This window comes from Ranitomeya imitator, chromosome 2 (genome assembly GCF_032444005.1).
Source record: "Ranitomeya imitator isolate aRanImi1 chromosome 2, aRanImi1.pri, whole genome shotgun sequence".
NCBI lineage: Eukaryota > Metazoa > Chordata > Amphibia > Anura > Dendrobatidae > Ranitomeya > Ranitomeya imitator.
The window spans coordinates 836018084-836043223 of record NC_091283.1 but is presented as its reverse complement, the minus strand read 5'-3'; the positions used below and the strand labels follow the sequence as shown (position 1 = coordinate 836043223).

General features: G+C 43.0%; 2 protein-coding genes across 2 annotated transcripts; both read left to right on the top strand.

Moving 5' to 3' along the window:
- Positions 1 to 4402: 4402 nt before the first annotated feature.
- LOC138666086 (trypsin-like) lies at positions 4403 to 8287 on the top strand. Its single transcript, XM_069754215.1, has 5 exons — positions 4403 to 4452; positions 5201 to 5354; positions 5665 to 5918; positions 7574 to 7710; positions 8045 to 8287. Exons 1-5 carry the CDS (start codon positions 4413 to 4415, stop codon positions 8192 to 8194), a joined length of 735 nt encoding a protein of 244 aa, XP_069610316.1. The 5' UTR covers positions 4403 to 4412; the 3' UTR covers positions 8195 to 8287.
- A 7570-nt stretch (positions 8288 to 15857) lies between these two features.
- LOC138666093 (trypsin-like) lies at positions 15858 to 18535 on the top strand. The gene is made up of 5 exons (XM_069754221.1): positions 15858 to 15903; positions 16069 to 16222; positions 16590 to 16843; positions 17816 to 17952; positions 18288 to 18535. Exons 1-5 carry the CDS (start codon positions 15864 to 15866, stop codon positions 18435 to 18437), a joined length of 735 nt encoding a protein of 244 aa, XP_069610322.1. The 5' UTR covers positions 15858 to 15863; the 3' UTR covers positions 18438 to 18535.
- The last annotated feature ends 6605 nt before the right edge of the window (positions 18536 to 25140 follow it).

Here is a 25140-nt window from a genome sequence, read left to right as displayed (position 1 = left end):
GACCTGTTCATTTTGATGAAAGTTAGGCAGTCTACACTTTCAGTGGGCAGCCGGATATGCGCTAAAGACATGTCCTGAGAGAACACTGGCGGCCGGTAATGACAAAACTTCCAAGGCATGACAGGCGAAGGCCAGGCCACTATTACATTTTTGGAGACCAAAATGCAAAAGGGTCCAAATCCCCCGATGGCGTTGTTATTGAGCTCCAGGTACTCCTGCACCATCCTCTCCTGTCTTTCACAACATGTCATACTTGTACTTTGTTCTGCTGGTGCACGGGTTGATCTAAAAAATGTGTGAAACGACTCACAGAAATTGCTTATGCCACTCACCCTGCTGCTGCTTCTGCTCCTGCTAATGTTATTGCAATGACGCCTTGACATTACTGGGGTTGGACGTCTACCACTGGGATGCACACTGAGTGCCTCACTGCTGTCTTGGGGAAAACCTCTTAAGATGGTCTGCAAGTGTGTTTTGATACTCCAGCATGCACACATCCCTTTCCAGGGGGGAAGCATCTGACTAAAATTACTCTTGTACAGTGGATCTAGCAGAGTGTCAACCCAGTAGTCAGCAATATTTCTAACCCTATGAATATGGGCATCATGTTGAAGATAGTGCAGCAAGAAGGGCTTATGTGCTAGTGGCGGGGTAACACTCAAGGTTGCTTCCTCCGTCCCCTCCCGCCAACCACGGACAACAGAGAGAGGATCATTATCCTCTTCATCTCCTGACTGTGTGGCATCCATCATCTAGTACTCCTTCATTTGTTCCTCAGCTCCTGCACCTTCACTAGCAACTTGTCTGGTAACATGAGCCCCCTCGGTGTAAGACACATGGCAACTGCTTGTGGGACGACAGTCCAGAAATTTGAAATATTGTTATCCCTTCCACATCCTCCTCTGCTTCTACCTCTTCCTCTGGGACCACCACTTACTCACACAGACTATTCAAAGTGTACTACAGCATGTAGATAACCGGAATAGTGATGATGATGATGGCATTGTAAGCGCTATACATCTTAGTAGCCATTTCAAAACTGTGCAGAAGGGTGCAGAGTTGCTTCATCTGTGCCCACTCCGCAAGCGTGATTTGCACCACGTCCGGACTGCATCAGCCCAGGCAACATAAAATGACATACTGCACCAGGGCTTGTTGCCACTGTCACTGCAACATGTGCAGAGTGGAATTCCACATTGTGGGAACATCGTAATCCAAACGGTTAACTGTTAGGCAGAAAGACCTCTGTAGCGATGCAAGTCGATGACCTACGGGGTGCAATCATTGGAAGTGAGCACACAGTGACTGTCCTTTCCGCAGCAGCACATCCAGGCCAGGATAGTGGCAGAGAAATTGCTGTACCACCGGGTTGAGGATGTGAGCTCTGCAAGGCACATGTGTGGTAGGGCCGCCAACAGGTTTGCACCATTATCGCATACGGCCTTCCCAGGCTCTAGTTTCAGTGGAGACAGCCATTGCAATCGGCCTGCATAGCTGTCCACAACTCTTCAGCTGTTTGACTGCAATCCCAAAGGCATATTATTTGAACACTGTCTGATTGTGGTGAGCTGTGGCTGCTCAGTACGGAGGTGAGCGGTATTCTATCTGCACTGTTGTAATGTGCGTTAGATTAAGAGAGAGGTTGGAGGACATAGAGGAGGTGAAGAAGCCAGAAGCAGTGGAGTAACTGGTACATACAGAGATTTGCCCCATAAGCTTTGGGGATTCAAAGACTTAGGGAGCAGATCCCTTGACCTCTTGCCCCCAGAGCCACCAGAGTCATCCAGTGCCTAGTCAGTGAGATATAATTCAACTGTCCATGTTTTCTTGTCCAGGTGTCAGTAGTGAAATGCACTCTGGTAGACATATGTGGATTTTTTTCAGTGAACAGGTGATATGCTGGTGTAGCACAGACACAGCTTTCTTAATGGCGACTAGGTAACTGGTACTGGAGGACTGCAGCAGCCATCAACTTTCTAAAACCGTCTGTATCCACCAGGCGGAAATGCAGCATTTCTGTGGTCAACAGATTGAAGATAGTGGAGTTCAAGTTCTTAGCTTTGGCATGTGTAGGAGGAAATATTCTTTTAAGTGACCACAAGTGTGGGACTGAGGGTTGGCAGAAAGAGGGTGGAGTACAGAGAACAGGACAAACTGCTGAACTGTGAGTGAGGTTCAGGCGGAGATATTATGGTGGATTGAGAAAGATGTATTGTGCTAGGAGACGCAAAAGCAGTGTCCACTTCCGTAACAGCGGACAGGCTCTCACTAAACCCGACTGTAGGGGGCTAACAAGTGTACTTTCTGCGGGCGGAGATGTGTGTGACAAAACTTGTCATGGTGGCAGAGGAGGAAGAAACAGCAGATGGGTTGATGGGATGGCCAGTGTTTGGGAAGGCCTGCTAATCTGCATTTTAGCATAGTGAGAGTCCCAGAGTAAGGCATGTTGATGGCGCTTGTGTTGGTTCATGCATGGAGTTGTCAAATTATTGCAATTTTTTACCCTTCTGAGTTTTTCTTTGCAAATTTGACAGATAACATGTGTTGGGTCATCCTTTGAGGTCTCAAAAAAGGCCCAGGCTAGGCAACCATTGCCTCACCTGTGAACTGCACACTCATGAACATTGTTGGCCACAGCCAGAGTTGGGGCTGAGGATGCAGTGCTTGTCATGGTTGCATCAATTCGTGTGGGAAGCCACAACGTAACCTCATCATCTTCCTCCTCAAAATCCTCTGCTGAGTTACTCAGCTGCATACCTTTGGGTTCAAATCAATTGGGATCTACAACCTCACCGTCATCCTCTCTGTTCTCACACTCCTCAGCCTGAGATTCACCCTCCTCCTCTTCCTGCTCTGACATCACATTACAGTCCGTGTGAGTCTCTGGTATCTGAGTCTCATCAGGATTACCTCCACCCTTGGTGTTTAATGTCTGATGATGAGGGTCTGGATTCTGCTCGGATTCTACTTCGTCATGAAAATTTTGGACAAATGCTTTCCTCTTCTTGATTCTGTGATTCTTTGGAGCAGTCCTTTGAAGCCCATGGAATAGAATGTGTTAACAGCTCAGCAGAAAGGCCCATCCCTGGTTCCTCATAGTCAGTTGGTCGTTAGGGCATTTTTAACACGGGGGAAGCAAGGGTGAATGGGGTGCCACCTCTGAGGTCTGTACTGTGAGTGATGTTAATTTGGAGGAAGAGGGGGTGAGGCCACTTGATGCAGCGCTTGCCATGCACTGGAGCACATGCTTTTTCTGGCCTTCATGAGCTTTCATTAACATTAACACCGGGGAAGATACGGGGGGTCAGTGGGTGCTCTCGTCCACTGGCCCGGCTGTCTTTAGCAAGATGGCATGTTCCAGGGCTCATACCACTGAACACCCGCTCTCTCTTCCCGTGGGCAGAATACTACTCAGACAACACAGGGTGAGGGTAAGACAGTGTGGCAATACTTTATTGAACCATAACACACAATAGCAAACAGAACATTCCCAGCAAATATCCAAGATGGGGCAAACTACAGAATCTCACCCTTCAGCTGACTGGCTGGGATAATAGCAGCTGTGACTTCAGATCTTCCAGGGTCGCTACCCCACCTGTGGCACGCTCATAGAGAGGAGGTAACGCCAACCGTAGGAAGATGACAATCCATTGAGCCCATACAAAGTACTAGGCCAGTTGATCAAATAATCACAAACTGGCTTCTCCAAACATCTCTATGGAACCAGGTGAATGGCAGGTTCCAATCAAGGCTTTCTCCAAACTTATCCATGGTTCAGCGATGTTCAAATGTGGTAGCTCTGTATTATTTCAGCTGGAGTGATGATGCCATGACTTCTGTAATGTAGACTCTCTGAACACAAGGAGATCCTCGTTTATATAGGTCACAATTCTCATTCAGTCATTCCTCCACAGTCTTGGGGGGAAGGCGGAAGGAGGCCATAACAATTTAAGTTTAATGTAGATAAATGTAAAGTTATGCATTTGGAAATAAAATGTATAATTATGTTACTGAACTTGGGGTTGTATATAACATTATAGGTTATGAGTATTACATTCTGTGATGGAGCATTGATCCTGGGAATACATGTGATTGCCATATGTGAAGTCAAAAAGGAGGTATCCCCCTAATATTAGTTAGTCAACATCTGCCTCAGGGTTTTATTGTCTACCTCTAGATCAACATGTTACATTCAATGGACATATGTCTATTTTCAACCATAAATACTATGAAACTGGTTATATCTAATCAAACCTTTATAAGTGACCTTCATCCATAGATTATCATGTATATTTTAGGTTATGTGGATAATAATTAACTTTCTCTAGGCTGAGGAGGGTGTAGAAGGGTGATAATTTTTGGGCATAAATATCTGTGGATTGCGCTCAGTCCATATTCTCTCTGGATCCATCATGAAACTCCTCCTGATCTGTGTGCTCCTCGGAGCAGCTGGTGAGTCCTATCCTTCCTTCTGAAGACCATTGTTCATTCTCCATCATTGTATTTTGTATCGAAAGTTATGAGGATTTTTCCTGCTTTTGTTCTTAATTAGGGATGGTGAACTCGATCTGTAAAGTTCAGGACCGTACCGAACACATAGTGTTCAATCACACGGTCCCGAACACGGGAAACCCGTGTTACAGTTCGGGTCCAGTTTGGGCTGTAAAAACACCCCAGAAAATTAATAATAAACATTAGAATTATACTTACCTGTGCAGTACCGAGTCCTCCCGTCCCGCTGTGTCCCGGCCGCATCTGCTTCCGGGGCCTCTCATTACCTTCTGCCGGTATTCACTGCACTCCGCAGTCTTCGGCTTTTTCTGGCAATGTTTGTGCTGTGACGTCACCGCACAAATACTGCTGGAAAAAGCCGAAGACTGCGGAGTGCAGTGAATACTGCCGGCAGTTAATGAGCGGTCCCGGAAGCAGATGCGGCTGGGAAACAGCGGGAAGGGAGGACTCGTCGCTGGACAGGTAAGTATAATTCTAATGTTTATTATTAATTTCCTGCTTTTTTTTAACAGCCCCCTCGCCCCATCCCATATATATAAAGTCCGAGTTCGGGGTTCGGACGCAAGTTTGTGTCATGTCCGGCCCCGAACTCGGGGGGTTCGCCCATCACTAATCTTAATGTCAACTATTTAAATTTGTCTTATTCATAAGACACCAATGTAAACCTGCTTATTTGTAATGTTCTCAGCTGCTTTTGAAGATGATGATAAGATTGTAGGAGGCTACACCTGTACCAAGAACTCCGTCCCCTGGCAGGTGTCCCTGTACTCCGGCTACCACTTCTGTGGTGGATCCCTGATCAACAACCTGTGGGTGATCTCCGCCGCTCACTGCTACAAGTCGTAAGTTACCGGAATATCAACCAAAACTGAGTCATTCAAGTAAAGTCAACAACTTTTGACCTTTATTATTATTTACTAAACATAACATATAGTGTATGTTGTATTAAAACTATGACAAGAGATCGTGAGCCGTTCTCTAGAGCAAGGATATGTTCAATGATATCCGTAGTAAATTAATTTAATTGAATTTCAATATTGCAAAATTCATAACACACAACATTTTATGGATTTTGCATTCTTGGTCATTTTATCAATATTTATTTAAAAATAAAATTGATAAGAAAAATATATATATATATTTTTTTGGCAGGAGCTTACAGGTCAGACTGGGAGAGCACAACATTGCTGTCAGTGAAGGTACCGAGCAGTTCATCAACTCTGCCAAAGTCATCAGACATGGAAGCTACAGCTCCTATACCCTGGACAATGACATTATGTTGATCAAGCTGGCGTCTGCCGCCACCCTCAACTCCTACGTCAAGGCTATTGGTCTGCCCAGTGGCTGCCCTGCTGCCGGCACCAGCTGTCTGATCTCTGGATGGGGCAACACCCTCAGCAGTGGAAGTACGTCACAAAATACATAATGTGCTATATGCATTGTTAGTAGTATTGTTTTAAAGGCAAGAAAGATGTGTAAGTGTTAGTGACATATCATAAGTTGAAGTTTCCTCAGGGGTAGAGATTTTGAGTTGAAAGAATCTCAGTAGCGTTTTTTTCACTGTCAGCAATGGAAGTCAAGAAATAGAGCACATAAGTAGTATTGTCATTACAGTACAGATGGTGAAATTATGTAGGAATTACTAATATGTTATAAACTGGAGTTTTCTCAGGAATGGAGGCTGCTCAGGGGTGGAGGCTGCTCAGGGGTGGAGGCTGCTCAGGAGTGGAAGCTGTTCAGGGGCGGAGGCTGCTCAGGAGTGGAAGCTGTTCAGGGGTGGAGGTTGCTTAGGGACATACCTTTGAGTGCAGTTAAAGGGAATATATCCCAATATTACAATAAAAAATTAACACCAGATAGTGCAATAAATACGTAGGTTTTTTAAACTTTACCTTCTGTAAAAGGCTCCAAAAGGTGCATTAGAAGGTGGACCATGCACATCAAGATCCCTCGCAACATGAAGGAAATTGTTACTAATTCAATTATTAGTCGACATAAAACTTTAAATGCCTTAAGAAAAATTACCTAAATAATCATGAATTTTTCATAATATGTTATATAAACTGTCCATATTTCTTAGAAGTCATTAACTCCTTGGTTGCATAGCCAATATTGATGTGACGCAAGTCATTACTCACGGATTACTCGTAAGGCAGGGTAGTCGAGAAGTCTGAGGTCAAAATGGAATAGAGTACGTCATAGACAGAAGGGTGCGACAAAGGCGTAGTCAGAAAACAGTCTGAGGTCAATATTCCTAGAAAGCAACAAAAACTTGGAGTTCAATACAAAAATCATAAAAAATATCAAAAAATCTTTATTAAGTAGTAATACAAATATAGTTCAAAGAAGCAGACGAAAAAGGACATACGACCGTAGAAAAAACACATGGATCTAAGGTATACAACAGTGATTGACATTATGGTGGTTAAAAAAAAGTGCATTTTTTATTGCATTTTTTGCCAGCCACATGTAATTGAAAAAGGTCTTCAGTAAAACACAATAGTTGTGCTGACATCAATGCGCATAGTAACAAAATCTACCATGAAAGAAATCCCCAAGTTGTCTTAATAACAAACATGCCTTTAAATGCTTTAAGTGCTTACCCATAATGGAGGTAACAAGATACCAAGAAGCCAAGCGCACCCCCTTATGGGGTCCTTTTTTATCTGTTTCTATGAACTATATTTGTCTTAGTATTTGATAAAGATTTTTTGATATTTTTTAGGATTTGTGTGTAGAACTCCAAGTTTTTGTTGCTTTCTGTAAGATTCAGGAGTATACACTCACTATCCTTTCATTTTCATGGGGCAATAATATTCATTCAGTCTTGTATGTTCTCACCCATATGGCACCCATGTCATTTCTGTGAGTTTGATTATATTGCTAATATTCCTAGAAAGTAGAAGGTATTGTTAGAGGTAGCACCATGCTTTAATAAGGATCTGCAAGAGAACACGCGCAAACGCCGTGATGTTTGTTGATTCTACATTTTTATTTTGATAGAGTTAAACATTTTGGGGGCCTACATACAATATTATATTTATTGCTAATTTACTTGTAGCCAACATGCCCAACCTCCTCCAGTGCGTGGATGCCCCCGTCCTGACTGCCGCCCAGTGTAGCAACGCCTATCCAGGAGAGATCACCAGCAACATGATCTGTGTTGGATACTTGGAAGGAGGCAAGGATTCCTGCCAGGTAAGGTGGCCTTATAATCTCACACATTTCAGGTCTGTGACTCTAGGATGGGAACTATTATGATGGTCCTATACATTGACTGAATCCACCATTATTGGTCGAACCAGTGAAATCTAGTCTGTTTGGGGGATCCCAGCCTGTCCACGATGGTAGATGTCAGGCTCATGGATTTTATCTTGTTTGATCCTTTATTCCTAGGTGATATAAGATGACACCAAAAGTTTCTGGCAGAGCTTTTTCCCTCCCTATTGGTCTCTTCATGTTGATTCATGATATTGACTAATTATGTAGTTTAATGAAAAATCATTTATAATTTGTCTTCGCATCTTCTCAGGGTGACTCTGGTGGACCCGTGGTCTGCAATGGACAGCTCCAGGGTATTGTCTCCTGGGGATACGGCTGTGCCCAAAGGAACTATCCTGGTGTCTACACCAAGGTCTGCAACTACAACTCCTGGATCTCCAGCACCGTTGCCGCCAACTAAACATTTTCCATCTTCTGATTGTCATCTTCTCTTACTCTACTGCCTTATGGTAGTTCACAACATTGTGGCAGTTCACAACCAATAAAAAGTTAAACCAAAGAAAAGCTTCAGTTTTTCATTCTTGGAAAGTCGAAAGACATTTCCATTTCGTTCATATGAGATTGAACTGTTTCCAATTTTTGGTATTTTTTATTATACAAATCACCTCTTCAGAAGGAAGATGACATGATCTCTGGTGCCTCTCATTGGATGTAGCAATCCTAAAAGTCAATGTCAACCCCCTAACCGAGCCTTGCCACATGACTTAAGGGGAAGAAATCAGACCAAAAACTCCATTTTCACATGTTTTGGGGTTTTGCCCATCTTCAGTGCAAAGAATGATATCTAATGTGTCTAGGTAAGAGGCCTCAGACTAGTGGTTAAAGGAGGAACATTTTATTTTGCAGAGAGTGCCAAGACAGCTTTTTTGTAAAAGTAAAACATCTTAATGACTTAATAAGTCTTGTATGACCACATCATGTTGGGTCCTATAGTGAGACTGCTCAGTAATGGGTAAAACTATGATCTAATCATGTGCATCTCATCATTTTATTTGCCTGGGCAACATCTACCTGGCATTGATTGACAAATGACTGCCTAATAGCTTCCATTCAAAAGGTTTAAAGGGATCCATTGTATGTAGTCAGGACTTTAGATAGCACCGGATCTGTGCAGGCAATCACCTAAAATTTGATGAGAGGTAACAGAAACTGCGATAAAGCCTGACTTGATTAAATTTAGAGCATGCAAAGTACGTGTACATCCACTTTTAATTGCATCATAGACTTTGTAGTAAATTAATCAATGTACACACAGGAATAGTGATGAGAGAGTAGCATTGTTGCTCGGGTGTTCTTCGAGTGTTTGGATGTGGTCGGAGATTTAGTTTATATCGCCTCAGCTGCATGATTTACGGTTTCTGGACAGCCTGAAAACATGTGGGAATTCCCTAACAAACATGCATTCCTCACATGTATTCAGCCTGTCTAGCAGCCGTAAATCATGCAGCTGAGGCAAGGAAAACTAATTCTCCGAGCACATCCAAATACTCGGAGACCACCCTTGCATGCTTGGGGAGACCCGAACAAGAGCATACTCGCTCATCACTACACAGGACAGATCATCAATAAGATCTGAAATATTATTTATAAATTATCCAATAAAAGATAGACCCCAATTATTGGCCCCAAAGTCACCTCTAAATGGGGTTATCAAGTACTGGACCTTCGGGACCTTTATTTTCAGTATGTCCAAATCACAGCATATCTGGATCGATGTAAAAAGTTTTGTGGTTGTGCAGACGTGACGAAACCAAAAAGATGTATATATTTTAATATTATCAACATAGAAATGTTATGGCAATTAACATTAGAGGCTTCATAGAAAGTAAAGTGGAGATGATCGTGCACTTATCTCTGAGGAACCCCATAGCAAACCTGAGAAGATAGGTCGGAACGAATGTGACTTCAGACTAAACTAAGGTGTTGAATCCTTGAATATTTGGATTGTGTTTGGATGCCTGAGTATTTTCCTCAAAGTTAGCAAAATTCAGCCAAAATTCAGTAAATGATCGAGTTTCCACTAAGGCTGTGAGCATACGGTATCTCTGATCGGCGGTAAGGTCAATAGCATTGGTTAGAGAGCTGCAGGGTCATGCTGTCAGATGTCAGCGTGACCACACAGCTGTGACTGTGACCCGCGATAAAAAGCTTACTGCAGGTCACAGATGATGAGAGTCTACTACTCTGATCAGCATATGCCTTCTGTCACTGATTAAATGCGGGAGCAGGCAGTGGCTGATGGGCATAGTCATCAGCTGGTACCTGTGCTGGAGGAAAAGAAAAAAGTAGTTAAAATAACAAAATAAATATTGAAATAAGAACCACAGTATATATTTACCTTACACTTAATCTCTGAAGCTTTTGTCTCCTGTAAAAAATAAGAAAAAAACATGTCATCTGGAAAAGAGAAAAAATAATAGACCACCACAACCCTCACCTATCTGCCATAATCCATACAGTGCCATGACGATCTGAATCATTTGTAGAGCAGTCACATCAGCTGATGCAACTGCTCTGCCAACAGCCGTCGACAAACTGACACGAGCGTCTAATCACTCCTACATTGTGTAGTGCTGAGTAGAGATGAGCGAATATATGTTCGGTTTGTATTACAGTGAATGGACACATTTTCAATATTCGCCTATTTATTTGTCGAATATTCACGAAACATGGTCGAATGCCATAGGAGTCATTGGGAGGCATAAGAAATGCATACACAATATCTTCAAACGGGCCCAAAAGCTGCCAAAACACATCAAATTAGGGGCAGACACCAGGAAAGTGGCCTCAGTACAAATTTTGGAATGGCACGGCAGCAGTCAGCCAGGCATGAGGTATCAGTGTCTGGGTCAGCATTTACAGAATTGAATGTCAAATAAGGACGAGGTGGGTGAGGGATCGGTGTAGGCCGGCTGTGCTGGGAGCCTTGATACAACATGTAAGAGCTCAACCTGCTTCGATGCTATGCCACACTCAGGTGGAACAAATATCAGTTTTGTAGACTACTACTGTCAGAAAAATGTAAGGACTGTAATACGGGTAGTTGACTCAAAGTAAGTGGAGGCCTGTCGTTCTCAGAGGCCTACTGCTACAGGCAACACATATGAAGGAGACCCACATTTCCAAAAATTACAGGCACACACCAACAAAGTGACATCAATTTCAACAGAAATAGTATAATAGGGACCGACACCTCTTCTACTACAGCCAACCCAGCAGATGGAGATACAACCAGGAACGTACAGATTTCCAAAAATTTGTGTCAAACACCAACAAAGTGGCTCCAATTTCACTAGAAATAGTTAATGCGGACCGACACATCTTCCACTACAGCCAATCCAGCAGATGGAGAAACCCAATCAGGAGTGTTCACATTTTAAAAAATTTTTGCCGACACCACAAATTGGAATCAATTTCTCCACAGTAGAAATAGTATAAATGGGACTAAAATTTCCTCCACTACAGAAAAACCAAGCAGATGGACAACCAACCAGGAGTGTTCACATTTCCAAAAATTAGTGGCAGACACATCCAAAGTGGCACCAATTTCACCACAGAAGAAATATCATAATGGGGAGCAACATCTTTTCCACGACAGCCAACCCAGCAGATGACGATGCCTACTACAGTGACAGTGATTGACACATTAGCCAATGATGGGACAGTAGTAGTCCCATCATCTGGCTAATGTGTTGAATGAAAAAAAAACCATACATACTACATACATGCTACATACATGCTACATACATAACACATACTACATACATACTGCATACATACTGCATACATACTACATACATACTACATATATACATACTACATAGATACTACATATATACATACTACATTCATACATACTACATACATACATACTACATACAGGACATACTACATACATACTACATACATATTCATACATTACATACAGTACATACATACAGACATACAGAACATATAACATAGAGTACATACTCACCATTACTTGTCACTTTGTTCCCCGAAGCCAGTGTCATCTGTAAAAAAATATGAAAATAACAAACAACCAATATACTCCCTGTCCCCAGAAATCCACGAGTGTCCCACGACGATCTCCCGTGGAGAACGACAACATCAGCTGATGTGACCGCTCTCCAGGGGCTCCAGGAACACAATGACGGGAGGAAGGTATCCTTCCGCACTGTATTCCTCTGCCGCTGTAAAAAAAATAGTCCATAGTCTCACTTTTGGCATTGCTGTGTGAGAAATTTTCCCACGCAGCAATTGCCATAAAGTGAGACTTTGTCCTAAGGTAACCTCTTAGTGATGCACTGCAGGAGCCATTGTCTCCTGTCAGTGTGTCACTGAGGGTCCTATAGAGCAGTGACATCACCCGACATCACTGTTCTATAGGGGAGATCGTCGTGGGACACTCGCTATTAATTGGACTACGGCGGACAGGTAGTATGCGGTTTATTATTTTACAGCTGCGTACTGGTATTTGTAGCCGGGGGGGGGAGCAATATCCATGGCCCTTCTCTAGGCTATGGTTATGAGCCCGCAGCTGTCTGCATAGCCTTTCTGGCTATAAAATATAGGGGTACCCCACGTCATTTTTTGGGGGGGTCCCCCTATTTTAATGGCCAGTAAAGGCTATGCAGACAGCTGCGGGCTGATATTCATAGCAGGCTACAGATATTGGCCCCCGGCCGTCGGCTTTCTCCCTCTGGTGCAGAAAATTGTGCGGGAGCACAAGCCGTTTTTTTCCGTTTTTTTTTTTAATTCAACGCTCATTAAGGCCTCTTTCACACTTGTGTCAGTACGGGTCCGTCGTTATGCGTCGGGCCGGCGTACCGACGTACATGGTGAAATTTGTGCACGACATGGGCAGCGGATGCAGTTTTTCAACGCACCTGCTGCCCATTCTGAGGAGGAGGGGGTGGAGTTTCGGCTGCGCATGCGCGGTAGAACATGGCAGATGCGACAGACAAAAAAACTTCACTTGAACGTTTTTTCATGCCGACGGTTCGCCAAATTACGACGGATCCGTTGCACGATGGAAGCGACGTGTGGCCATCCGTCGCTAATACAAGTCTATGGGTAAAAAACGCATCCTGCGAGCACATTTGCAGTGTTCCGGTGGCATAGGGAAGCATCGCGCAGTGAGGGGGGCTCCCTGTGAGCTTCCCTGAGACCCTCAGAAATACACGTTGTTCCGAGGGTTTTCTCCATCCTCCTCCCTGCAGGCCCCCAGATCCGAGATGCCCGTGGGGTCTTTTCCGGGTCCTGCAGGGAGGTGGCTTATAAACGCCCCCAAAAAGAAATTCACGAATTGCTGGTTTTTGTTCATTCTGCCTAACAAAAATCGGAATAAAAAGTGATCAAAAAATGTAATGTGTCTGAAAATGGTACCGATAAAAATGTTAACTCGTCCCACAAAAACCAAGACCTCACATGAATCTGTGGACCAAAATATGGAACAATTATAGCTCTCAAAATGTGGTGACGCAAAAACTATTTTTTGCAATAAAAAGCGTCTTTTAGTTTGACAGCTGCCAAACATAAATCCGCTATAAAAATCACCTATAAATAGTAAATCAAACCCCCCTTTATCACCCCCTTAGTTAGGGAAAAATAATAAAATAAAAAATGTATTTATTTTCATTTTCCCTTAGGGTTATGGTTGGGGCTAAAGTTAAGGCTAGGGTTGGAGCTAAAGTTAGGGTTGGGGCTAAAGTTAGGGTTGGGGTTTGGGCTAAAGTTAGGGTTAGGGTTAGAGTGGGGGTTAGGGTTTGGATTACGTTTACGGTTGGGTTAGGGGAGTGTCAGGGTTAGTGGTGTGGTTAGGGTTATGGTTAGGGTTGGGATTAGGGTTAGGGGTGTGTTGGGGTTGGGATTAGGGTTAGGGATGTGTTCAGGTTAGGGTTATCATTAGGGTTGGGATTAGGGTCAGGGGTGTGTTGGGGTTAGGGGTGAGCTTAGGGTTGGGATTATGGTTAGGGGTGTGTTGGGTTAGGGTTGGATTTAGAATTGGGTGGGTTTCCACTGTTTAGGCACATCGGGGGCTCTCCAGACACGACATGGCGTCTGATCTCAATTCCAGCCAATTCTGCGTTGAAAAAGTCAAAAGGTGCTCCTTCTCTTCCGAGCTCTGCCATGCGCCCAAACAATCGTTTACCCCCACATATGGGGTATCAGCGTACTCAGGACAAATTGCATAACAACTTTTTGGGTCGAATTTCTCTTTACACTTGGGAAAATAAAAAATTGGGGGCAAAAAAATGATTTTTGTGAAACAAATATGATTTTCTATTTTTACGGCTCTACATTATGTGAAGCACTTGGGGGTTCAAAGTGCTCACCACACATTTAGATAAATTCCTTAGGTGGTCTACATTCCAAAATGGTGTCACTTGTGGGGGTTTTCTACTGTTTAGTGACATCAGGGGCTCTCCAAACGCGACATGGCGTCCTATCTCAATTCCAGCCAATTTTTCATTGAAAAGTCAAACGGCGCTCCTCAGCTTCTAAGCTCTGCCTTGCGCCCAAACAGTGGTCCCCCCCCCACATATGGCGCATTTTCGTACTCAAGATAAATTGTACAACAACTTTTGGGGTCCAATTTTTCCTGTTACCCTTGGTAAAATAAAACAAATTGGATCTGAAGTAATTTTTTTGTGAAAAAAAGTTAAATGTTCATTTTCTTTAATCATTCCAAAAATTCCTGTGAAGCACCTGAAGGGTTAATAAACTTCTTTAATGTGGTTTTGAGCACCTTGAGGGGTGCAGTTTTTAGAATGGTGTCACACTTGGGTATTTTCTATCATATAGACCCCTCAAAGTGACTTTAAATGTGATGTGGTCCCTAAAAAAAAAATAGTGTAGTAAAAATGAGAAATCGCTGGTCAACTTTTAACCCTTATAACTCCCTATTATTATTGTGTGACATATCTCTGTGATTTAAGGGCATGAAAATTCAAATTTGGAAAATTGCGAAATTTTCAAAATTTTTGCCAAATGTCCATTTTTTTCACAAATAAACGCAAGTGATAATAAAGAAATTTTACGACTATCATGAAGTACAATATGTCACGACAAAACAATGTCAGAATCACCGAGATCCGTTGAAGCGTTCCAGAGTTTAACCTCATAAAGGGACAGTGGTCAGAATTGTAAAAATTGGCCCGGTCATTAACGTGCAAACCACCCTTGGGGGTAAAGGGGTTAAGGTTGTGTAAAAGCACGTTTCGGTACTCTGGCATTTGCGGTCACTTTCCAGGATGGGAAGCATCTGGCAATATTTTGTCTTACAATGTGGATCTAACAAAGTGGCAACCCAGTAGTCAGCCTTATTTTGAATCATAACTATACGGGGATCATGTTGGAGGTAGTGCAGCAAGAAGGCACTCATATGTCAAGCTCCACCATGAGAACCAAGCCCATGCTGTGCTATCTTGGTAACACCGATGCTTGTTTCCTCCATCCCTTCCCGCCAACCATGAACAACAGAGAGGGGATAGTTATCACATAGTTAGCACATAGAGTACAGGGTACAATTTTGGGCTCCAGTGTATAAGAAGTGTATAAGAAGGACGTAGCTGAAGAAGAGCGGTGCACAGAAGAGCGAGCAAGATTATTAAGGGAATGGGTGGACTCAATAACAAGACAGGTAATTAAACTTGGGGTTTTATATAACATTATAGTTTATGAATACTACATTCTGTGATGGAGAATTGATCCTGAGAATTCGTGTGATTGCGGTATGTGGAGTCAAGAAAGAGTTTACCCCCAATATTAGTTAATCAACATCTACCTCAGGTTTTTTTATGCCTAACTCTGGATCAACATGTTACACTCAATGGACATATGTCTACTTTTAACCATAAATACTAGGAAACTATGGGTATATCTAATCAAACCACCAGAAGAACATTTCTATATAAGTGACCTTCATCCATAGATTATCATGTATATTTTAGGCTATGTGGATAATAATTAACTTTCTCTAGGCTGAGGAGGGTGTAGAGGGGTGATAATTTTTGGGTATAAATATCTGTGGATTGTGCTCAGTCCATATTGTCTCTGGATCCATCATGAAGCTCCTCCTGATCTGTGTGCTCCTCGGAGCAGCTGGTGAGTCTGGTGCTTCCTTCTGAAGACCACTAGTCATTCTCCATCATTGTGTTTTGTATCGATCCTTTTGAGGATTTTTCCTGCTTTTGATGTTAGTGTCATCTATTTTAATATGTTTTATTCATGAGACACCAATGTAAACCCGTTCATTTGTATTGTTCTCAGCTGCTTTTGAAGATGATGATAAGATTGTAGGAGGCTACACCTGTACCAAGAACTCCGTCCCCTGGCAGGTGTCCCTGTACTCCGGCTACCACTTCTGTGGTGGATCCCTGATCAACAACCTGTGGGTGATCTCCGCCGCTCACTGCTACAAGTCGTAAGTTACCGGAATATCAACCAAAACTGAGTCATTCAAGTAAAGTCAACAACTTTTAACCTTTATTATTTACTATTCTTTATTATAAAGTAATTGTGGTGTTGACACCACCCCCTTTCATCAAATAACAGTATGAGCAGAGCACATATAGTGTATGTTGTATTAAAACTATGCCAAGAGATCGTGAGCCGGTCTCTAGAGCAAGGATGTGTTCAATGATCTCCATAGTAGATTAGTTTTATTGAATTTCTATATTGCAAAATTCACAACATACAACATTTCATGGATATTGCATTCTTGGTTATTTTATCAATATTTATTTAAAAATAAAATTGGTAAGAAAATAACAAAAAAAATGTTATTGCAGGAGCTTACAGGTCAGACTGGGAGAGCACAACATCGCTGTCAGTGAAGGTACCGAGCAGTTCATCAACTCTGCCAAAGTCATCAGACATGGAAGCTACAGCTCCTATACCCTGGACAATGACATCATGTTGATCAAGCTGGCGTCTGCCGCCACCCTCAACTCCTACGTCAAGGCTATTGGTCTGCCCAGTGGCTGCCCTGCTGCCGGCACCAGCTGTCTGATCTCCGGATGGGGCAACACCCTCAGCAGTGGAAGTACGTCACAAAACACATAATGTGCTCTATGCATTGTTAGTAGTATTGTTTTAAAGGCAAGAAAAATGGGAAGGTGTTAGTGACATATAATAAGCTGAAGTTTCCTCAGGAGTGGACCTTTTGAGTTGAAAGAATCTCAGTAGCATTTTTTTCACCCTCAGCAATGGAAGTAAGTCAAGAAACAGAGCACAGAAGTAGTATTGTCATCACAGTACAGAAGGTGAAATTATGTAGGAATTACTAATATGTTATAAACTGGAGTTTTCCTCAGGAATGGAGGCTGCTCAGGGGTGGAGGCTGCTCAGGGGTGGAAGCTTTTCAGGGGTGGAGGTTGCTTAGTGGCATACCTTTGAGTGCAGTTAAAGGAAATATATCTCAATATTACAATAAATAATTAACACCAGATAATGCAATTTTTTTTCAATTTATTTATATACTGTTTGTAGTTTAATTAAACTTTACTTTATGTCAAAGGCTCAAAAAGGTGCATTAGAAGGTGCACCATGTACATCAAGATCCCTCGCAACATGAAGACAATTTTAACTAATCCAATTATTAGTCGACATAAAACATTACGTGCCTTAGCAAAAATTATAATTATATAATCATGTATTTTTCATAGTATGCTTTATAAACTGTCCAGATTTCTTAGAAGTCATTGACTCTTTGGTGGCATAGCCAATAATGATTTGACGCTAATCACTACTCATGGATTAGTCATAAGGCGGGGTGGTCAAGAAGTCTGAGGTCAAAATCCAATAGAGAATGTCATAGACAGAAGGGTGGGACAAAGGCGTAGTCAGAAAACAGTCTGCGGTCAATATTCCAAGAAAGTAGAAGGAATTGTTAGAGATAGCATCATACTTTAACGCCTTAATGTTTGTTGATTCTATGTTTTTTTTACAGAGTTAAACATTTTGGGGGTCTACATACTGTACAATATTATAATATTTATTGCTAATTTACTTGTAGCCAACATGCCCAACCTCCTCCAGTGCGTGGATGCCCCCGTCCTGACTGCCGCCCAGTGTAGCAACGCCTATCCAGGAGAGATCACCAGCAACATGATCTGTGTTGGATACTTGGAAGGAGGCAAGGATTCCTGCCAGGTAAGGTGGCCTTATAATCTCACACATTTCAGATCTGTGACTCTAGGATGGGAACTATTATGATGGTCCTATACATTGGCTGAATCCACCATTATTGGTCGAACCAGTGAAATCTAGTCTGTTTGGGGGATCCCAGCCTGCCCACGATGGTAGATGTCAGGGTCATGAATTTTAACTTGTCTGATCCTTTATTCCTAGGTGATATAAGATAGCACCAAAGGTTTCTGGCAGAGCTTTTTTCCCTCCCTTTTGGTCTCTTCATATTGATTCATGATATTGACTAATTATGTAGTTTAATGAAAAAACATTTATAATTTGTCTTTGCATCTTCTCAGGGTGACTCTGGTGGACCCGTGGTCTGCAATGGACAGCTCCAGGGTATTGTCTCCTGGGGATACGGCTGTGCCCAAAGGAACTATCCTGGTGTCTACACCAAGGTCTGCAACTACAACTCCTGGATCTCCAGCACCGTTGCCGCCAACTAAACATTTTCCATCTTCTGATTGTCATCTTCTCTTACTCTGCTACCTTATTGTAGTTCACAACATTGTGGAGGTTCGCAACCAATAAAAAGTTAAACCAAAGAAAAGCTTCAGTTTTTCATTCTTGGAAAGTTGAAAGCCATTTCCATTTAGTTCATATGAGATTGAACTGTTTCCAATTTTTGTTATTTTTGATATGCAAATAACTTCTTCAGAAGGAAGATGGCATGATCTGTGGTGCCACTCATTGGATGTAGCAATCTTAAAAGTCAATGTCAATCCCTTAACGAGCCTTGCCACATGACTTAGGTTAAGAATCAAAACAGAAACTCCACTTTCACATGTTTTGGGGTGTTGCCCTTCTTCAGTGAAAAGTGTTACATCTAATGTGTCTAGGTGAGGTGCCTCTGACTAGTGGTTAAAGGAGGACCATTTTCCTTTGCAGAGAGTGCCAAGACAGCTTTTTTGGAAAAATATAACATATTATTGACTTAAGTCTTGAATGACCACATCATGGAGCACTGGGTTCTATAGTGAGACTGCTCAGTAAAGAGTAATACTATGATCTAATCATGTGCATCTCATCATTTTATTTGCCTGGGCAACATCTACCTCACATTGATTGACAAATGACTGTCTAATAGCTTCCATCCAAAATGTTAAAAGGAATCCATGTAGTCAGGACTTAAGATACCATCGGATATGTGCTGGCAATCACCTAGAATTGATGAGAGGTAACAGAAACTGGGGTAAAGCCTGACTTGAATAAATTTAGAGCATGCAAAGTACGTGTACATCCACTTTTAATAGCATCATAGACTTTGTACTAAATTAATCATTGTACACACAGTACAGATCATCAATAAGATCTGTAATATTATTTATAAATCATCCTATAAAAGATAGACCCCAATTATTGGCTCCAAAGTCACCTCTAAATGGGGTTATCAACGGCTGGATTTTTGGGACCTCTATTTTTAGTATGTACAAATTTTAGCATATCAGGATTGATCTGAAAAGTTTTGTGGTTGTGCAGACGTGACGAAACCAAAAAGAAGTATGTATTTTAATGTTATCAACATAGAAATGTTATGGCAAATAACAGTAGGGGCTTCATAGAAAATAAAGTGGAGATGATCGAGCACTTATCTCTGAGGAACCCCAAACAAACCTGAGAAGAGAGGTTGGAACAAATGTGACTTCAGACTAAACTAAGGTGTTGAATCCTTGAATCCAAGGGATTACCTGAATTTCACTAGAGATGAGTGAACTTGTTCGGAAAATGTTGCCAATGTCAAAGTTGGTAAGAACCTTGCATATTTGGATTCATGTTTGGATTCCCGAGCATTTTCCTCAAAATTGGCAAAATTTGGCCAAAGTTCAGTAAATATTCGAGTTTCCACTAAGGCTGTGTGCACACGGTCATTGGGAGGCAAAAAGAAACGCATACACAATACCTTCAAATGGGCCCAAAAGCTGCCAAAACATATTAAATTAGGGGCAGACACCAGGAAAGTGGCCTCAGTTCACGCACAGTACAAATTTTGGAATGGCGCGGCAGCACTCAGCCAGGCATGAGGTATCAGGGTCTGGGCCTGTTGTGAATTCTGTTTTCGGGCTCCCTCCTGTGGTCATGAATGGTACTTCAGCTGGTTCTGTCCATGGACTTTCTCTGATGCCTGTGGGTGTTTCCTTCCACAGGTGACGAGGCTAATTCGTTAGTGGGCTGCTCTATTTAACTCCACTTGGATCCTTGTCCGATGCCAGCTGTCAATGTTGTTGCATTGGTCTAGTTCGCTCCTGGATCTTCCTGGTTACCTGTTTTCTCCAGCTGAAGCTAAGTTTTGCTTTGCTTTTTTCTTGTTTGCTATTTTTTGTGTCCAGCATGCTTATGTGAATTTCCTTGCTTGCTGGAAGCTCTGGAGCGCAGAGGGGCGCCTCCGCTCCGTTAGTCGGTGCGGAAGGTATTTTTCCCTGCACTCTCTGTGTGGCTTTTTTAGGGTTTTGTGCTGACTGCAAAGTGACCTTTCCTATCTTCTGTCTGTTTAGTAAGTCGGGCCTCTCTTTGCTAAATCTATTTCATCTCTGTGTTTGTGATTTCATCTTACTCACAGTCAATATATGTGGGGGGCTGCCTTTTCCTTTGGGTAATTTTCTCTGAGGCAAGATAGGCTTATTTTTCCTATCTCTAGGGCTAGCTAGTTCTGAGGCTGTGATGAGGCCCCTAGGTCATGATAGGAACGCTCCACGGCTATTTCTAGTGTACGTGATAGGATTAGGGATTGCGGTCAGCAGAGGTTCCACTTCCCAGAGCTTGTCCTGTATTAATGTGCTATTAGGTCTTTTCTGGTGCTCTAACTATCAGGTCCACTATTTGTTCTAACCACCAGAACATAACAGTACAGCTGGCCAAAAGTATTGATGCATCTCAATAGAGGGATAAGTGAAGCTCTGAGACCATTTTTTTTTCTTTGCAGCGTGTTCTGTCTCACTTTTCCCCTTTACCTCTGAGTGGTTCAGAACACAGGTGTAGACATGGACATTCAAGGTCTGTTCTCTTGGATGGATAATCTCACTACAAGGGTACAAAACATTCAAGATTTTGTGGTTCAGAATCCGATGTCAGAGCCTAGGATTCCAATTCCTGATTTGTTTTTTGGTGATAGATCTAAGTTCTTGAATTTCAAAAATAATTGTAAATTGTTTCTAGCTTTGAAACCTCGCTCCTCAGGTGATCCTGCTCAACAAGTAAGGATCATTATTTCTTTGTTACGTGGTGACCCTCAAGACTGGGCATTTTCCCTTGCGCCAGGAGATCCGGCATTGCGTGATGTGGATGCATTTTTCCTGGCGCTCGGATTGCTTTATGACGAACCTAATTCAGTGGATCAGGCAGAGAAAATCTTGCTGGCTCTGTGTCAGGGTCAGGATGAAGCAGAGATATATTGTCAGAAGTTTAGAAAGTGGTCTGTGCTCACTCAGTGGAATGAATGTGCCCTGGCAGCAATTTTCAGAAAGGGTCTCTCTGAAGCCCTTAAAGATGTCATGGTGGGATTTCCCATGCCTGCTGGTCTGAATGAGTCTATGTCCTTGGCCATTCAGATCGATCGGCGCTTGCGTGAGCGTAAAACTGTGCACCATTTGGCGGTACTATCTGAGCATGGGCCTGAGCCTATGCAGTGTGATAGGACTTTGACCAGAACTGAACGGCAGGAACACAGACGTCGGAATGGGCTGTGTTTTTACTGTGGTGATTCCACTCATGCTATCTCCGATTGTCCTAAGCGCACTAAGCGGTTCGCTAGGTCTGCCACCATTGGTACGGTACAGTCTAAATTTCTTTTGTCCGTTACACTGATTTGCTCTTTGTCATCCTATTCTGTTATGGCATTTGTGGATTCAGGCGCTGCCCTGAATTTGATGGACTTGGAGTATGCCAGGCGCTGTGGTTTTTTCTTGGAGCCCTTGCAGTATCCTATTCCATTGAGAGGAATTGATGCTACGCCTTTGGCCAAGAATAAGCCTCAGTACTGGACCCAACTGACCATGTGCATGGCTCCTGCACATCAGGAGGATATCCATTTGTTGGTGTTACATAATCTGCATGATGTGGTCGTTTTAGGGTTACCATGGCTACAGGTCCATAATCCAGTATTGGACTGGAAATCTATGTCTGTGTCCAGCTGGGGTTGCCAGGGGGTACATGGTGATGTTCCATTTTTGTCAATTTCGTCTTCTACTCCTTCTGAAGTTCCGGAGTTTTTGTCGGATTATCAGGATGTATTTGATGAGCCCAAAGCCAGTGCCCTACCTCCTCATAGGGATTGCGATTGTGAAATTAATTTGATTCCTGGAAGTAAGTTTCCTAAGGGCCGATTGTTCAATTTATCTGTGCCAGAACACGCCGCTATGCGGAGTTATATAAAGGAATCCTTGGAGAAAGGCCATATTCGCCCATCGTCATCACCGTTGGGAGCAGGGTTCTTTTTTGTGGCCAAGAAGGATGGTTCTTTGAGACCATGTATTGATTACCGCCTTCTTAATAAAATTACTGTCAAATTTCAGTATCCTTTGCCGTTGCTGTCCGACTTGTTTGCTCGTATTAAAGTAGCTAGTTGGTTTACCAAGATAGACCTTCGAGGGACGTATAATCTTGTGCGTATTAAACGGGGCGATGAATGGAAAACAGCATTTAATACGCCCGAGGGCCATTTTGAGTACCTGGTGATGCCATTCGGGCTTTCCAATGCTCCATCAGTATTTCAGTCCTTTATGCATGACATTTTCCGAGAGTACCTGGATAAATTCCTGATTGTGTATTTGGATGATATTTTGGTCTTTTCGGATGATTGGGAGTCTCATGTGAAGCAGGTCAGAATGGTGTTCCAGGTCCTTCGTGCTAATTCCTTGTTAAAGAGGATTCTTTACTGTTAGGGCAGTGAGAATCTGGAATTGCTTGCCTGAGGAGGTGGTGATGGCGAACTCAGTCGAGGGGTTCAAGAGAGGCCTGGATGTCTTCCTGGAGCAGAACAATATTGTATCATACAATTATTAGGTTCTGTAAAAGGATGTAGATCTGGGGATTTATTATGATGGAATATAGGCTGAACTGGATGGACAAATGTCTTTTTTCGGCCTTACTAACTATGTTACTATGTTACTATGTTACTATGTTTGTGAAGGGGTCAAAGTGTCTCTTTGGAGTTCAGAAGGTTTCATTTTTGGGGTTCATTTTTTCCCCTTCTACTGTCGAGATGGACCCTGTTAAAGTCCAGGCCATTCATGATTGGATTCAGCCGACATCTGTGAAGAGCCTGCAAAAGTTCCTGAGCTTTGCTAATTTTTATCGTCGCTTCATCGCTAATTTTTCTAGTGTTGCTAAACCGTTGACTGATTTGACCAAGAAGGGTGCTGATGTGGTCAATTGGTCTTCTGCGGCCGTGGATGCTTTTCAGGAATTGAAGCGTCGTTTTTCTTCTGCCCCTGTGTTGTGCCAGCCAGATGTTTCACTCCCGTTTCAGGTTGAGGTTGATGCCTCTGAGATTGGAGCAGGGGCTGTTTTGTCGCAAAGAAGTTCTGATGGCTCAGGAATGAAGCCATGTGCTTTCTTTTCTAGAAAGTTTTCGCCTGCTGAGCGCAATTATGATGTTGGTAATCGAGAATTGTTGGCCATGAAGTGGGCATTCGAGGAGTGGCGTCATTGGCTTGAAGGAGCCAAGCATCGCGTGGTGGTCTTGACAGATCACAAAAATTTGACTTATCTTGAGTCTGCCAAACGGTTGAATCCGAGACAGGCTCGATGGGCGTTATTTTTCTCCCGTTTTGATTTTGTGGTTTCGTACCTTCCGGGCTCTAAGAATGTGAAGGCTGATGCCCTGTCAAGGAGTTTTGTGCCTGACTCTCTGGGTGTTTCTGAGCCGGCAGGTATTCTCAAAGAGGGGATAATTTTGTCTGCCATCTCCCCTGATTTGCGGCGGGTGCTGCAAAAATTTCAGGCTGATAGACCTGACCGTTGCCCAGCGGAGAAACTGTTTGTCCCTGATAAATGGACTAGCAGAGTTATCTCTGAGCTTCATTGTTCGGTGTTGGCTGGGCATCCTGGAATCTTTGGTACCAGAGATTTGGTGGCTAGATCCTTTTGGTGGCCTTCTTTGTCACGGGATGTGCGTTCTTTTATGCAGTCCTGTGGGACTTGTGCTTGGGCTAAGCCCTGCTGTTCTCGTGCTAGTGGGTTGCTTTTGCCCTTGCCGGTCCCGAAGAGGCCCTGGACGCATATTTCTATGGATTTTATTTCGGATCTCCCCGTCTCTCAAAAGATGTCGGTCATTTGGGTGGTTTGTGATCGCTTTTCTAAGATGGTCCATTTGGTACCCTTGTCTAAATTGCCTTCCTCCTCTGATTTGGTGCCATTGTTTTTCCAGCATGTGTTTCGTTTACATGGCATTCCGGAGAACATCGTTTCGGACAGAGGTTCTCAGTTTGTTTCGAGGTTTTGGCGATCCTTTTGTGCTAGGATGGGCATTGATTTGTCTTTTTCCTCGGCTTTCCATCCTCAGACAAATGGCCAATCCGAACGAACTAATCAGACGTTGGAAACATATCTGAGATGCTTTGTTTCTGCTGATCAGGATGATTGGGTGTCCTTTTTGCCATTGGCTGAGTTTGCCCTTAATAATCGGGCCAGCTCGGCTACTTTGGTTTCGCCGTTTTTCTGCAATTCTGGTTTCCATCCTCGTTTCTCTTCAGGGCAGGTTGAGTCTTCGGACTGTCCTGGTGTAGATACTGTGGTGAATAGGTTGCAGCAGATTTGGACTCATGTGGTGGACAATTTGACATTGCCCCAGGAGAAGGCTCAATGTTTCGCTAACCGCCGGCGCTGTGTGGGTCCCCGACTTCGTGTTGGGGATTTAGTTTGGTTGTCGTCTCGTTATGTTCCTATGAAGGTTTCCTCTCCTAAGTTTAAGCCTTGTTTCATTGGTCCGTATAAAATTTCTGAGGTTATCAATCCTGTGTCATTTCGTTTGGCCCTTCCAGATTCTTTTGCCATCCATAATGTGTTCCATAGGTCGTTGTTGCGGAGATACGTGGCGCCTGTGGATCCATCCGTTGACCCTCCTGCTCCGGTGTTGGGGGAGTTGGAGTATGTGGTGGAGAAGATTTTGGATTCTCGTATTTCGAGACGGAAACTCCAGTACTTGGTCAAGTG